Source organism: Anolis sagrei, chromosome 4 (assembly GCF_037176765.1).
Source record: "Anolis sagrei isolate rAnoSag1 chromosome 4, rAnoSag1.mat, whole genome shotgun sequence".
Classification (NCBI taxonomy): Eukaryota; Metazoa; Chordata; class Lepidosauria; order Squamata; family Dactyloidae; genus Anolis; species Anolis sagrei.
In genome coordinates this window covers 173,352,147-173,366,631 of record NC_090024.1, presented here as the reverse complement: position 1 = coordinate 173,366,631, position 14,485 = coordinate 173,352,147, and the positions used below count along the sequence as shown (strand labels likewise).

At 38.6% G+C, this 14,485-nt stretch overlaps 1 protein-coding gene across 1 annotated transcript in view; it reads right to left on the bottom strand.

The window, feature by feature from the left end:
- Positions 1–13,396, bottom strand: part of SLC1A7 (solute carrier family 1 member 7) — a 66,388-nt gene extending 52,992 nt beyond the window's left edge. Inside the window, exons 1-2 of the mRNA XM_060773526.2 lie at positions 12,978–13,396; positions 10,799–10,878 (exon numbers count right to left, since the gene is read on the bottom strand). Coding sequence (XP_060629509.2) covers positions 10,799–10,878; positions 12,978–13,118 — 221 coding nt within the window. The 5' untranslated portion in view covers positions 13,119–13,396. The remainder of the gene's footprint in view (positions 1–10,798; positions 10,879–12,977) is intronic.
- Between the last annotated feature and the right edge of the window lie 1,089 nt (positions 13,397–14,485).

Below are 14,485 nucleotides of genomic sequence, written 5' to 3'. Positions count from 1 at the left end.
CCCTGTGACCTCCGACACCACTCCATATGGATCACATAACTAACCCACAACTACCCACGTGTCTTCTTTCACTGAATCCCCTTTATGGCGATCTTCAAATCTACTTTTGTCTTCTTTTCCAGATATCCAATTGCCAACTGCCATTTTTAAACAAATTCTTCATTATTTCCACCTCTGCTGCTATTTGTCAGTTTGGCCATTTGGATATAGTCTACTAATTTATCTCTTCAATCCTTAATAATTAACTCTTTTTCCCCCTTCCATGATTTAGCTATTATTAGTCTCGCAGCAACAAAACAATACTGACAAATTTCTTCATCTCCTGTGCTAATACGCCTCCTAAATATTCCTAATAAGCACATTTCTGGATTTTTCTTGATTTTTTTTTTGCTAATCATTTTATTTGTTTCTTTCATCACTTTTTTCCAGAATTCTTTAACTATGTTACAGGTCCACCATACGTGGAAAAAAGATCCCTTCACCTTCTTGCATCTCCAGCAATAATAATCTTAAAAGCAGTTTCATATAGGGAAAAATCAAATAGCTTGAAAAGCACCAGTCAAGACTTTGAGATAGTTAGTCATTTGGGGGACCAGTATTTTTTTATTTCCAATGTGCCAGTGATGAGTAGCATATTTGTTCTCACTAGCTACAACTGCTTTTTTTTCCTATCTGCAGATTGCAGATGGAGCACGAGTAGTCCCAGAACCACCATTCTGGGTAGTACTGGTTTAGACTCAAGCCATATAGGGCTTTATAGCTCATAAACAGATTTCTGAATAATGCTGGTTCAAGATTACTAAAATGCAACCAATGGATCCTTGGTATGCACTGGAGTTTAGTTCTAAGACACCCTTGGATACCAAAATCTGTGGATGGTTGAATCTGTGGTTCCATAACCCACGGATACAGGTGGTGGTCTATATAAATATATGTTATCTAATAGCACACAGTGATGCTTGATACCTGTACTACTAAAATATAGCTGTCACTTGTATTTTCAAGTGGCAGGTTGGTATCAAAATATGCACAGGCTAATTTGTATCAGAAATAAAAATATAATTTCATAACATATGTCTATAAGAAGCCAATCTAACTTTAATTAGAATCCACTATCTTCAGCAGGCATGAGTACACTGAAGCATCCAAATGTAATCAACACCACCAAGCTATCTCGTTGCACTCTCTCAGCAACAATATGAAAGCTTATCAAATTATGATTAGGTCTGATATAACTTCAGCAATATCTTACGAAACACACCAAACTGTTCAGAGGCAAATGCATTATGGCAGCGGCAACAGATGGCCTCCAGGTCTGAAAAAAATAACCTGAAATAACCACTGACTAGATGAAGTGAGAGCTTAAGATATTGAATGGAAACTCATCACTTAAAATGGTATAGAAGTGGGTAAAACTTTTTTTTAATATCAGGATTTCCCTAATCTTATTTTAACAACTTCATCAACTAATGGAAGAGAAAAAGAATAAATAGCTACCTTGGAGACTATCCCGTGAGAGTATCTGAAAATAAATATTGCTTGAGAAATTGTGCTTGCTTTTGGACACGAACCTACTTATTATCATGACTGCTATTTAGTAAAATATTGGCTCACTCAACACAAATGAATAAAACAGAATGTTACTATGATATAATATTTGCTTCACTCTCATTAAATAAGAAGGTAGCTAAACACCAACCCAATATAATGATATACAGTACTGTATCTCACCATTTTAGGCTTTGTAAAATATTTGGCATGAAATGTTTGAAATACATCATTTAAGATACTTTCTAGATGGATAGAGAAGGATGACGTTTAGCCAGAAGGCTAAACGGGGGGCTGCACAAACACAACAAGGACCAAGTACCAAAAGCACAATAATCCCAATTAAACAGCTCAAGGGAAGATCTCAGGGGCTCATATGTCTTTACACTAATGCACAGAGCATGAGAAATAAACAAGATGAACTCCAACTTTTAGCACAACACCACAAATATGATATCATAGGGATCACTGAAACCTGGTGGGATGACTCCTATCGCTGGAATGTAGATATTGAGGGGTATAACCTCTTTCACAGAAACCGAACAAAGGGGAGAGGAGGCGGAGTAGCCTTATATGTCAAAAACTCTTATGCTGCAGAAGAGATTCAAGACAGCAATCTGGGAAACCAGCTTGAAATCATCTGGATAAGAATCAAAGGAACTGGGACTCAAAAAGATGTCATTGTAGGCGTCTACAGACCCCCAAGCCAGGAGGAAGAACTTGATGGAGTCTTCTGCCAACAGTTGACCAAACAGGCACAGGGAAGAGATGTAGTAGTCATGGGCGATTTCCCAATATTTGCTGGAAAACAAACTCGGCCAAGAGTACAAGGTCCAACAAATTCCTCGCTTGCCTTGCAGACAATTTCATGGTCCAGAAGGTAGAAGAGGCAACAAGGGGATTGGCTACTCTTGATCTCATCCTAACAAATGCGGAGGACCTGATCGATGCGGTCGAAGTGGTAGGATCCTTAGGGGCAAGTGACCATGTGCTCCTGCAATTTGAGGTACAAAGGAAGGCCGAAACTAAGACAAGTCAAACCCGCATTTTGGACTTTAGGAGAGCTGATTTCCAAAAAATGAAGGAAACGCTGAGCAGCATTCCGTGGACACAGATACTAAAAGACAAGGGAGTTACGGATGGATGGGAATTTCTCAAGAGTGAAATACTCAAGGCGCAATTGCAAACTGTGCCAACAAAGAGAAAAAATAGAACAAGTGCAAAGAAGCCAGAATGGATGTCCAAAGAACTTCTAACTGTGCTAAGACACAAAAGAGACATGCACAAGAAGTGGAAAAAAGGGGGAAATCACCAAAGAAGAATTCAAACAAATAGCCAACACCTGTAGGGAAAAGGTCCGCAAGGCTAAAGCAAAAAAACGAGCTCAGACTTGCCAGGGACATTAAAAACAATAAAAAGGGCTTCTATTCTTATGTCAGTAGAAAAAGGAAAAACAAGGAGGCGATAGGACCTCTTCGAGGAGAAGATGGGGCAATGCTGACAGGGGATAGGGAAAAGGCAGAACTACTTAATGCTTTCTTTGCCTCGGTCTTCTCACAAAAAGAGAGTCTTCAACCTCAGCAAGATGGAGTGGATGAGGGATTGGAGGACATCCAACCCCAAATTGGGAAAGAAGTCGTCCAGGAATACCTGGCCACTCTTAATGAGTTCAAGTCCCCAGGGCCAGATCAACTACACCCCAGAGTATTGAAGGAACTAGCGGAAGTCATTTCGGAACCATTGGCAACCATCTTTGAGAGTTCTTGGAGAACGGGAGAAGTTCCAGCAGATTGGAGGAGGGCCAATGTGGTCCCAATCTTCAAGAAGGGGAAAAAGGATGACTCAAACAACTACCGTCCAGTCAGCCTCACGTCGATACCGGGCAAGATTCTGGAAAAGATTGTTAAGGAAGCGGTCTGCAAACACTTAGAAACAAATGCAGTCATCGCTAATAGTCAACATGGATTTATCAAAAACAAGTCATGCCAGACTAATCTGATCTCTTTCTTCGATAGAGCTACAAGCTGGGTAGATGCGGGGAATGCCGTGGATGTAGCGTACCTGGATTTCAGTAAGGCCTTCGACAAGGTCCCCCATGACCTTCTGGCAAGGAAACTAGTCCAATGTGGGCTAGGCAAAACTACGGTGAGGTGGATCTGTAATTGGTTAAGTGGACGAACACAGAGAGTGCTCACTAATGCTTCCTCTTCATCTTGGAAAGAAGTGACGAGCGGAGTGCCGCAGGGTTCCGTCCTGGGCCCGGTCCTGTTCAACATGTTTATTAATGACTTAGATGAAGGGCTAGAAGGCATGATCATCAAGTTTGCAGACGACACCAAATTGGGAGGGATAGCCATAGTCCAGAGGACAGGAGCAGGATTCAAAACGATCTTGACAGATTAGAGAGATGGGCCAAAACTAACAAAATGAAGTTCAACAGTGACAAATGCAAGATACTCCACTTTAGGCAGAAAAAATGAAATGCAAAGATACAGAATGGGTGACGCCTGGCTCACAGTACATGTGAAAAAGATCTTGGAGTCCTCGTGGACAACAAGTTAAACATGAGCCAACAATGTGATGTGGCGGCAAAAAAAGCCAATGGGATTTTGGCCTGCATCAATAGGAGCATAGTGTCTAGATCTAAGGAAGTAATGCTACCCCTCTATTCTGCTTTGGTTAGACCACATCTGGAATATTGTGTCCAATTCTGGGCACCACAATTCAAGAGAGATATTGACAAGCTGGAATGTGTCCAGAGGAGGGCGACTAAAATGATCAAGGGTCTGGAGAACAAGCCCTATGAGGAGCGGCTTAGGGAACTGGGCATGTTTAGCCTGAAGAAGAGAAGGCTGAGAGGAGATATGATAGCCATGTATAAATATGTGAGAGGAAGCCTCAGGGAGGAGGGAGCAAGCTTGTTTTCTGCTTCCTTGGAGACTAGGACGCGGAACAATGGCTTCAAACTACAAGAGAGGAGATTCCATCTGAACATTAGGAAGAACTTCCTGACTGTGAGAGCCGTTCAGCAGTGGAACTCTCTGCCCCGGAGTGTGGTGGAGGCTCCTTCTTTGGAATCTTTTAAGCAGAGGCTGGATGGCCATTTGTCAGGGGTGATTTGAATGCAATATTCCTGCTTCTTGGCAGGGGGTTGGACTGGATGGCCCATGAGGTCTCTTCCAACTCTTTGATTCTATGATTCTGTGACTGCGTAAAGTGGAGTGGCTGTGTAGGACACAGGCTACATGTGACATGTACCCTATATGTTCATATGTAAGTCTAGAAATTACAGTAAAAAATCATTTCGAAAAACCTGTCAATTTATCTATAGATCAATCTGAGTACTGTACCTCAACTCTTATTTTTTAAAAAGAACCACCCCCTTCTCTGAGTAGAGTGACAAAAGGAGAGATCTTAGTCCATTCTGGGAGAACCAAAAAGAAGCATTGACCCCATCTACTCTCTTCATGGCTTCTGGCTGGAAAAATAGTGGCAGTGGTCAGGGGCGGCTGACCTCATGACGTAGTTTGGTGCTTTGCCCTCTTTGTGAAATTCCCTTGACTTATCCATGGGTTATATCAAGATGCATAATTTTGGCTCCAAAACTCACCCTCGATTTGTACACGAGGTTGACTTATTCATGAATATATATGGAAATCAAATAGTCGGATTATTGTTTCACAATGTACTTGTGCTGCCCACAAAACTCCTTTTAGCACTTCTCTGCTTTGCCATTTCAATCTTCTAAGAAGTAGACATTACAAGTATGGCAAAAAGGAACACCAAGAAATTGGGACCTAGATTCACAAAACAGAGTTTTAATTATATGCCCAAACTCAGCTCACGAGATGCAGCAAAAGTCATAAACACCTAGGACAATCTTGAAATTACACTTAAGTTTTCAGCCCTTTTATCTTAGTTCTTCATCACTGAACAAAGATATTTAGGCAGATGGCATGAAGTGAAGCATGCAAAATTATTACAAGTAACAGAAGCAACTTCAAAATATATTAGTGTTTCTTAATAGACAGGTATAGAATTGCACTGCAATGTAGACTGCTTTCATCTATTCTGAAAATATACAAAAATATTTTTCCTGGAAATTAGTACTATTTACATAGTTCTTTGTGGATTATCCCATCCCCTTGTCTTGTTTACAGTTTGGCCATGTTTTATGGCAGTTGTCACCATAGGTTATTGGGCATTATTCTCAGTTTTAAATTGTCGTTTTATATGCTATTGGTTTTACATTTTATATTGTACTATGTGTTCATTTTATGCATTGTTTTAGGCACTTCGTGTCATATATAAGCTCCCCCGAGTCCCTTTGGGGAGATGGAGGAGGGGGTACAAAAATAATAATAATTATCATCATCATCATCAAAATTGTACAGGGCGATTTACATACACGAAATCATACGTAAACTGAGTCCTTCTGGGGAGAGAGGACGGACTAGGAATATATTATTATTATTATTATTATTATTATTATTATTATTAATACATAAGAGTGACAGTAATTTCCTCATTCTTTAGCAGTACATAAAGAGAAACATGATCAAGTGATCATAGGTTCTATCATAGTCATTATATTCTGCACATTTAAAATCATACACAAAAGCCGAAATGGACATGACTGCTGCCGACACATATTGTTCACTCAGACACAGTGGGTGGAAGTCTAACTTTAGAGTAAAAGGATTGCAGGAAGCACTCCGCATCCATGGAATCTGTGTCTATGAATTCTACCATCCATAACCTGAAAATACTAAAAAACAAAATTCAAAATCTAACCTTAATTTTGCCATTTAATGTAAGGGACACTATTTAATTGTGCCATTGTATATAAAGGGATGAGCATAATCTATATGTTATCTATGAAGGGACCTGGACCCAAACCAAGGGTGCACTGTTCCTGAGGTACAAGCATGTACCTGCTCTCTTTATGACTTATTCCCTTCAATTTTGTTGAATTATGGGTAGCTCCTCTTTGGGGAAAAAAATGTTAGATCAACTAAGTGGCAGAGTTCCTTTTGGACCTCTGGCATATTCCTTTGAAAGTAACTAACTTAAGTAAACAAACAAAAAAGGAAAGCAGGCAGCATTTGGAGAGAAAATGCTAGTTAAATTGAAACACACAGTCTATTCATACATTGATTACCTAAATTCCGATTAACAACTGTTTTAGGTAAAAAGTAGTTCAACAGAGCTGGGACTCATTATCTTGAAGAAATCAGGGGAGGAAATGAAAGAAGGAAGCAGAGGGAGGAGTCTCTATGTGACCAAAGATACTTGGTGCTTCTGAGGCTACATGGGCTGGTTGTCTAGATCCAATGATGGCCATGCATTACTATCTATAGTTTAGAAGTGAAGAGAACTTTAAGGAACAGCATGAGTAAACAGAAACACATGTGAGCAGGCATATGAGGACAATGATTGATTAGACCAGTATATTACTTTCCATAAATGTATTGGTCCAGGCACATTTCTGACATTTGAAGTGGGCCTCAGAATGGAGCAAAATGTTGAGCACAATGGGCTATGAATAGAAAACAGTGCAAGGTAAGAAGCTGAGACTGTTTTACTGTGATATTCCCCACTCCATCACTTTACATGTCAGCAGGATGTGCAGTTGAACAATGGCCCCATTACATTCGGTTTGGACCAAAGAGTATCCAATGCTGATATGTATAATCATATGTGCTAAATTTATAAATATAAACATTTTGTATCAACAAGGAACATATTATTTTAATCCTTTATAAGGTAACTCATGGAGATATCTCATTAATATCTCACCAAAAATCCAAAGCTAATGGCAAATAGCATCAGCACAAAGTGTATAATAACTCTTTGAGCAATTTAGCAATAAATCATTACACAGAAAGATTGGATCTAGGAGTTGAAGCATAGCTGTCTTTCTTTTTAGGCTATGCTATACATCATGCAGACTATGGTTTGAGCTGCTAGTTATTTCACAATATATTGTCGAAGGCTTTCATGGCCGGAATCACTGGGTTGTTGTAGGTTTTTTCGGGATATATGGCCATGTTCTAGAGGCATTCTTTCCTGATGTTTCACCTGCATCTATGGCAAGTATCCTCAGAGGTAGTGAGGTGAGGATGCTTGCCACCTCTGAGGATGCTTGCCATAGATGCAGGCGAAACGTCAGGAGAGAATGCCTCTAGATTTACTATTGAGGTCTACCTGTAAATGTTTTTCTCATTTTAAAAATTACTTCAAGCTTTCACATGGAGTATCTTGCTCAATCTGACCAAAGTTTGGAAATATGTTTTTAAGAATAATAAAGAAATGAAATCCTCTACTTGGTTTGAACATGTAACATAATACTGTCTGGATGACTAATCTGTTAGACTAATTTGTTATAGTCACCAGTAAGAAGCTCGCCTTGATAAATGTTTTGTGATTCCTGGTCCTAAAACGCCAAAGAACAAGCAAATGGAATTATAATTGCAACTGCAAGGAACTATTCATTTTCAACATACAGAACACCCTTAAAAAGGGGAGTGGTGGGTATGTTTTTACAGATGTCAACAAAGTGACATCTGTATATAGTTTGATTTTTCACCAAACTATATTAATGATAACAAATGGTTACTAGTAACAAAAGATCTTTCTTGAATATTTTGGACAGAATGTCTCCCGGTACTGCTCCTTCTATATTTCTAGCTAAAGTATTTAGTAAAGAACAGGTCACTTTCTCTCAGATCAACCATACTCAGGAGTTGCTGTGAAGTGAGAAAGTGCTCATCAGAAGAAAAAAATGGGTTATATATGTATGTGAAAAATAAATACAGAAGCAAGTTAAGACATCACTTGTAAACCAACTCTAAGACAGCATCAAGATTTAAAAGAAGATGCCAACAAAAGTAAAAGGGAAATTCATAAATATAAAAACAAAGACAGCTAAAGTGGGCAATAGTCCACTTATTTCCTAAAAATGTATCTCATTTCCCAGGACAGCCCTTCTAGGAATATAGTTGCAAAGCCTTAAAAGGGTTCATGGGATTCAGATGGGTTCTGCACTCCCACATGGCTCAGTCCCAAGGACCTTGGGGCCCATGTCAATCCTCTCACCTTTGAGATGGGTTAGAAGAAGCTGAATCGCACCCTCCTTCTTGGCCTCTCATCTTCCCCATTTTTACACTGGGATCAACCCTGCTCCCTGCCACCGGATTCGCTCCCAACTGGGCTTTAGGGAGAGGGAAGTACCTTTCTGTGTCAGATCCATGGCAGTCCTGGGATTTGCTGCCATGTTGATAGATTGAGAGGAGACAAGCGGAGGGGTGCCCTAGCCTTCATTAATATTTCATCCTTGGTGTCCTTTCCGGGACTTTAGAATCAGCCCTGCTATTCTCTAGGTGTAAATTATCTTGAAAAGTGAAGAGACCAAGAGTAAGGAATCTTCAGAAGGAGACAGGAGGGTGAAAGGGGCAAACGAGTTGGGGCAGGGGGAAGAGGTGGGAAAGGACCACTTTCCCACCCTATGTGTGGAGAGGGGAGAAGATGGAAGGACTATTCAAGAGAGTCCAGAAGGGAGAATTCTAAGCCTTGCCATTCACAGAGTTGTTAAGCCAGGGTGGCTGGGTAGGCCTCTCCTTTTCGTCATTTGATATCTGGTAGTGCAGTCTAAAAACGAGAGGTGGCTCTCAGAGATAATAATTTACCAAGATGATTTTATTGAAGTTATTGAAAACTTTACATGGACAAAAAAGCTTAAAAATAAACTTTGAGATATTTTTGGTATTATTGTAAGTTCTTATTAATGCTTATTTTTAAAGGCAGGATGTTACAAAAAGACTCAGTTTGAATTTGCTGTATCTCTGCAACCACAAACAGCCCACGAATGAAATTTTGACCCATTGAAAGGATGAGCCATAGAGTTTTAAATTACTAGATGCCTCTCCCAGAGCACAAACAGCGCCTAGCCTCAGTCATTTGCAAAATCAAGACTTCACAATATAAGGATTAATGAGGTATTCTCCACTTGCAGATTTATTGTTTTAGTCGTGTTTCTGGCCCAAAATGGTTATCAAACTTGATAACTCATTAAACCGTGTGTAACTTTTTGTATAACTGTAACATGCTGCATCATTTTGAAGCATTCTGTAAATATAAATATTACATTTCTGTCATCATTTAAACTGACTTACTTTATCCTAATTCCTCTATAGCATCACAATGCCTTTAACCTTTGTGGTAGGTACCCCCCCCCCCCCCCGGGAAAGTTCCTGGCCTGGGAACCCATTTCAGGGTGGGAAGGCCACCTGATATTCATTGGTGGTCTCCCATCCTGGAACTAATCAGGGTTGCTTAGCTTCCAAGAGGTGAGGATTTGGAAGGGAGAGCAGACTCTCAAAGAATTATAGATCAGACTAAAACAAGCTATCTCAGACTTTAGCAAAGTGCTAGAACTTTGGACCTGAACTCTCACACCGGGCACAAATCTACCTATTCATCAGATATACTATCCATAGGAGATACTGTAAATCAATCATTATCAAATGATCTTGTCATATGAAAACAAAGGCAAACAGTTGTATTTTATTTATCTCATAAAGCGATTGTAGGGAGTAAGAATCTCATTGTAGCCCATGTAACACATTACATAACTTGTTTTCTTGCGAGCATTATTTCCAAAACAGGGGATTATTTGTGCATCATTTTCAATATAAGTGTCCATTAACAGATATTCTTCACTTTACCAGTTAGATATTGTAACCAGAAAGCCTCTAAAATGATGCTACCCAACTCTATTTATTACCACAGATAGTGAAGCATTAATGGTAAAGTACATTTTATGTGCAGCTATATTTATTAGTGTTCCCAATATTTAAAAATGTTAAAAAAAAGTTGTGCTTACAAATAAAAAATGATATAAAGAAGAGGATTCAATATTTTCCTGGCTTTTTTTCTTTGCTTAAAACCTTCCTTACTTCCTATGGTTTTTCCTCATGTTTGAAGGACATGTTTGCTTTGGAACTATTGTGAACACCATGTTTCATTATCTACATATTTATCTACATTATCTACATAATCAAGATGGTCATATACTGTATGACCATCTTGATTAAAACTTTCATCTTTTATAAATCAGCAGATCAGAAATATGCATTCATTGTATACATACTATCTCCATTAAATTTGTTTTCAGGATACAATCACTTTAGATACATCTGGTAGTGTGTTAGTATGATTTTCCAAAACAACCTGTTATCCACTAGCTTACCTTGAAACAACCAGAGGTAGAATCAACATTTTCAGCATTCTCATCAGCAATTCTCCAGGAAACTGGAAATAACTAATTTCCTGTGAAATGAAGAGATGCATGAATTATTTGAACATTTATTACTCTTCTTTAAAAAAAACACACACAGAGATAAAATGCTGCAGTCTATTTAGTTTTATCTCAGTGTATTAAATGGCTCAGATAGAAGAAAATTAGTGAGATGGGAAATAATTATGAAATAATACTGTGGTTTGGGAAAGAATAGTAAGGCTTTCCTATGCTTCAATTATTTGGGATATGATCCCAAACTTAATTGCACTGATTTGAAAATATTACTCAAAGGCTCCTTCTACATAGCTGAATAAAATCCCACATTATCTGCTTTGAACTGGAATATATGGCAGTGTGGACTCAGATAACCCAGCTCAAAGCAGATGTGGGATTTTCTGCCTTGATATTCTGGGTTATATGGCTGTGTGGAAGGGCCCAAAGTTATCAGATAAAAATTGAATGTTAATGTGATCATCACAATATAGGAAATAATTTGCCTGTTAGTGCAGATGGCAAGAATGGTACTAAAGGGTCTGTCAACAGAGAGACATCTGCCTATTTCTCTAGCAATATGTCAATCCCTTGTAGGGTGATATTAATATTTTTTATTTATTTCATGTCAAAAGCATTGTATAAATAAGTATAAAAACTGATAAAACAGAGGCAACACAAGTGGCTATTTTTTTTAACCAAAAATGGGCTACAGTGACCACATTGTCTGTAAGTTTAAACTATTTATTTATTTATTTAAAGCATATAGATCCCACTCTTCTCACCCTGAAGGGGACTCAGGGTGGAGCACAACTTATAAACGACAAACATTCAATGCCACAACAGACTAGACCAGTGGTTCTCAACCTGGGGTCCCCAGATGTCTTTGGCCTTCAACTCCCAGAAATCCTAACAGCTGGTAAACTGACTGGGATTTCTGGGAGTTGTAGGCTAAAAACATCTGGGGACCCCAGGTTGAGAACTACTGGACTAGACTATACGCATACAAAAACATTAAAATCACTTATCTTGACATTAAAATCCTCTGTTTAACACTGTCCCAAACAACCATATTGAATCTGGTTGGCATACTAAGAGTGCACGATGCAGGGCATTGTGGACAAGCATAGAGATGCAGAGTTGTTTGTTCTGCTCCACAGTCATACAGGTGGAGGATACTTCTAGGTAGTGCCATTTTGCCAGGTTGTCTTTTGATCTGCCCATTCCCCTTTTGAGTCTGTTCAGGGACTTCCAAGTTGCCCATTCTTGGTTTGGTGAATATTTATATTAAAATTTACACTGATAACAAAGGGCTGAACAAGCCAAAAAGGAACCCAAGAGCCATAAAGAACATCTGCTTCTGAAAGACATTTATTATACCTTATTTTCTTGGGTTTAATAATTGCTTCCCATGGATCACAGGATTTAGAATGAAATGAATTTGGCACTTACTAATAAAAATAGTTCATAACTAGATACCTGAAGCTTTAAAAAGAGATTAGGTACCATTATTTCACAAAAATATTAGTGATTCTATTTCTCTTTTATACAGTCTACTCTGGATGAAAGGGGAAATGAAATTAATTATGCAGATAAATTCATATTTTTTCTAATAATTAAAATACTTTATAAAGGAAGTTAGTATCATGGGCTATGCTTTGGTTGTAAATTAAAATATTTAATAGTTTTAAGTTAATACAACATAACTGCTTCAGAATAAATGGCAGAAGGAATCACTTCTTTATATGCTGCAAGACAACAAAATTTTCGCTCAAATATTATCCATCTTTCTGTAAAGTGTCAAAATATTCACAACAATATCAGCTTTTAAAGATCTCAAGACAATTCACAGCCTAATATTTATTCACATGTATAATTTTAAAACAGGGTTTTAAAATTGTGAGATCCCAGATCCCTGGAACAGTGTATTTTATATAGCTAATAAAGATACTGAAAAACATTCTTCTCTACAGTAAAAGCCCCATTCTTTAAGAACAAGAAGCGTGCTTCACAAAATTCAATCTCATCTTCAAATGTATCCTTGAAAGGCTGACAAGTTGCCTTTTTTGTCTCCAATTTTGTTATATAAGAAACACTTTTTCTTACCATCACTGCCACACCTGCTTGGGTCACTCACCTGTTGGGAGAGGCGCCTGGTCCTGAGGAAGAATCCAAGGAGGCATCCAATGATGACGGATAGGACCGAGAGAATAAGTAAGCCATTTCTTTTACACACATCCTTGATCCGAGCCAACATTGCATCGAAGCCCACTGCCATGCTTTGCCCGGTGCTCTCTGGAAGCAAATCAGCATCCCATACACAGAGAGACCTCTCCAGCCGCTCTTGTTAGAATAGCTGTCTCTGGATTGGTATAGATTAGATCAAAGCATTTCTAGTGCTGCTTAGCTGACCTGCAAGGTCACCTCCTCTGCCAATAGCCACCAAGCATGTAGCTGGCATTATTTCCAAATTAATGCCAACAATCCTATTAGTGACTACATCAATAAGAACCTGGAAGCAGATTAGGGACTCTGGAAAATTAGAACAGAGCAGAGTTGTATTTTTGAAACAAGAGTGATCTCAAAGTGAGGCAACACCCAACACGAGAAACAAATGAATATCATATTGTTCCACTCTTAGAAATAAATCAAAGAATTAAAGTAAACTATAAGAAGAGGAAAGCCTAAGGAGACACTGTGTTTCCCATTCGCGGGCTGGGTGAGTAACACTTAGGTTATCACAAGGGGGCAAGTTAGGTGAAAGATTGCATTTCTTTAAGCAAGCATACTTTTACCTTTAGTATTGGGATAAAAAGAACATGTGTAGATATGGCATCTGATCTTAGGTGCTATGCAGGACCACCTCTGGTTAATACTTGGATGGGAGACCACCAACAAATATTAGGTGCTGTAGACTGTATTTAAGAGGAAGGAACTGGCAAAACCATCTTTGAGGATTCATTGTATAAGAAAAGCCTATGAAATTCATATTCAGGATAAGTCGACAGGCAATTTGAAGGCATATACTACACACACCTGTAAAGGCATGACAAATAACAAATGCCAAATGTTAGTTCTTCTGGCTTTAACATGCCAGGCTATTTGTCTGTGAATCCAACCTCCCCCCGCCCCCAATTTTTGCCCCCTTTTCATTCAGGGTAGGGAGGGTCTTGCAAAATTTATCAGGCATAAAGGTTACTCTTCCTTCCATGTACTTTTATCTGCATTGCACATTATAATGGTTAATATTTAGGAAGCCTGTCTTATAAAGAATATTTATTATTACTATATTAGCCATTCTGGTAAATTATAAATAAAAAATGCTGTCATATACTCCATCATTTGCAGAAAATAAAAGATGTCTCAATGGGCTCATGATTTAACATACAAAAAGGGAGAATGGAGATCTGAGTGGAAGGCTGCACTCAATATCATCAGACACATGCAGCTAATCAGGAATCTAAAAAGTGGTCTCCAGCATTGAGAATTGTTGGAACCATGTTGAAATCAAGCATGACATCAGACTCAATTGAAAAATACAATAGAATCTTTGAATTAGAAAAGCCACCCAGTCCAACTTCATCCTGCCATGAAGGAACATACAATACAATCCCCACCAACATATGACCATTCACCTTCTGCTTA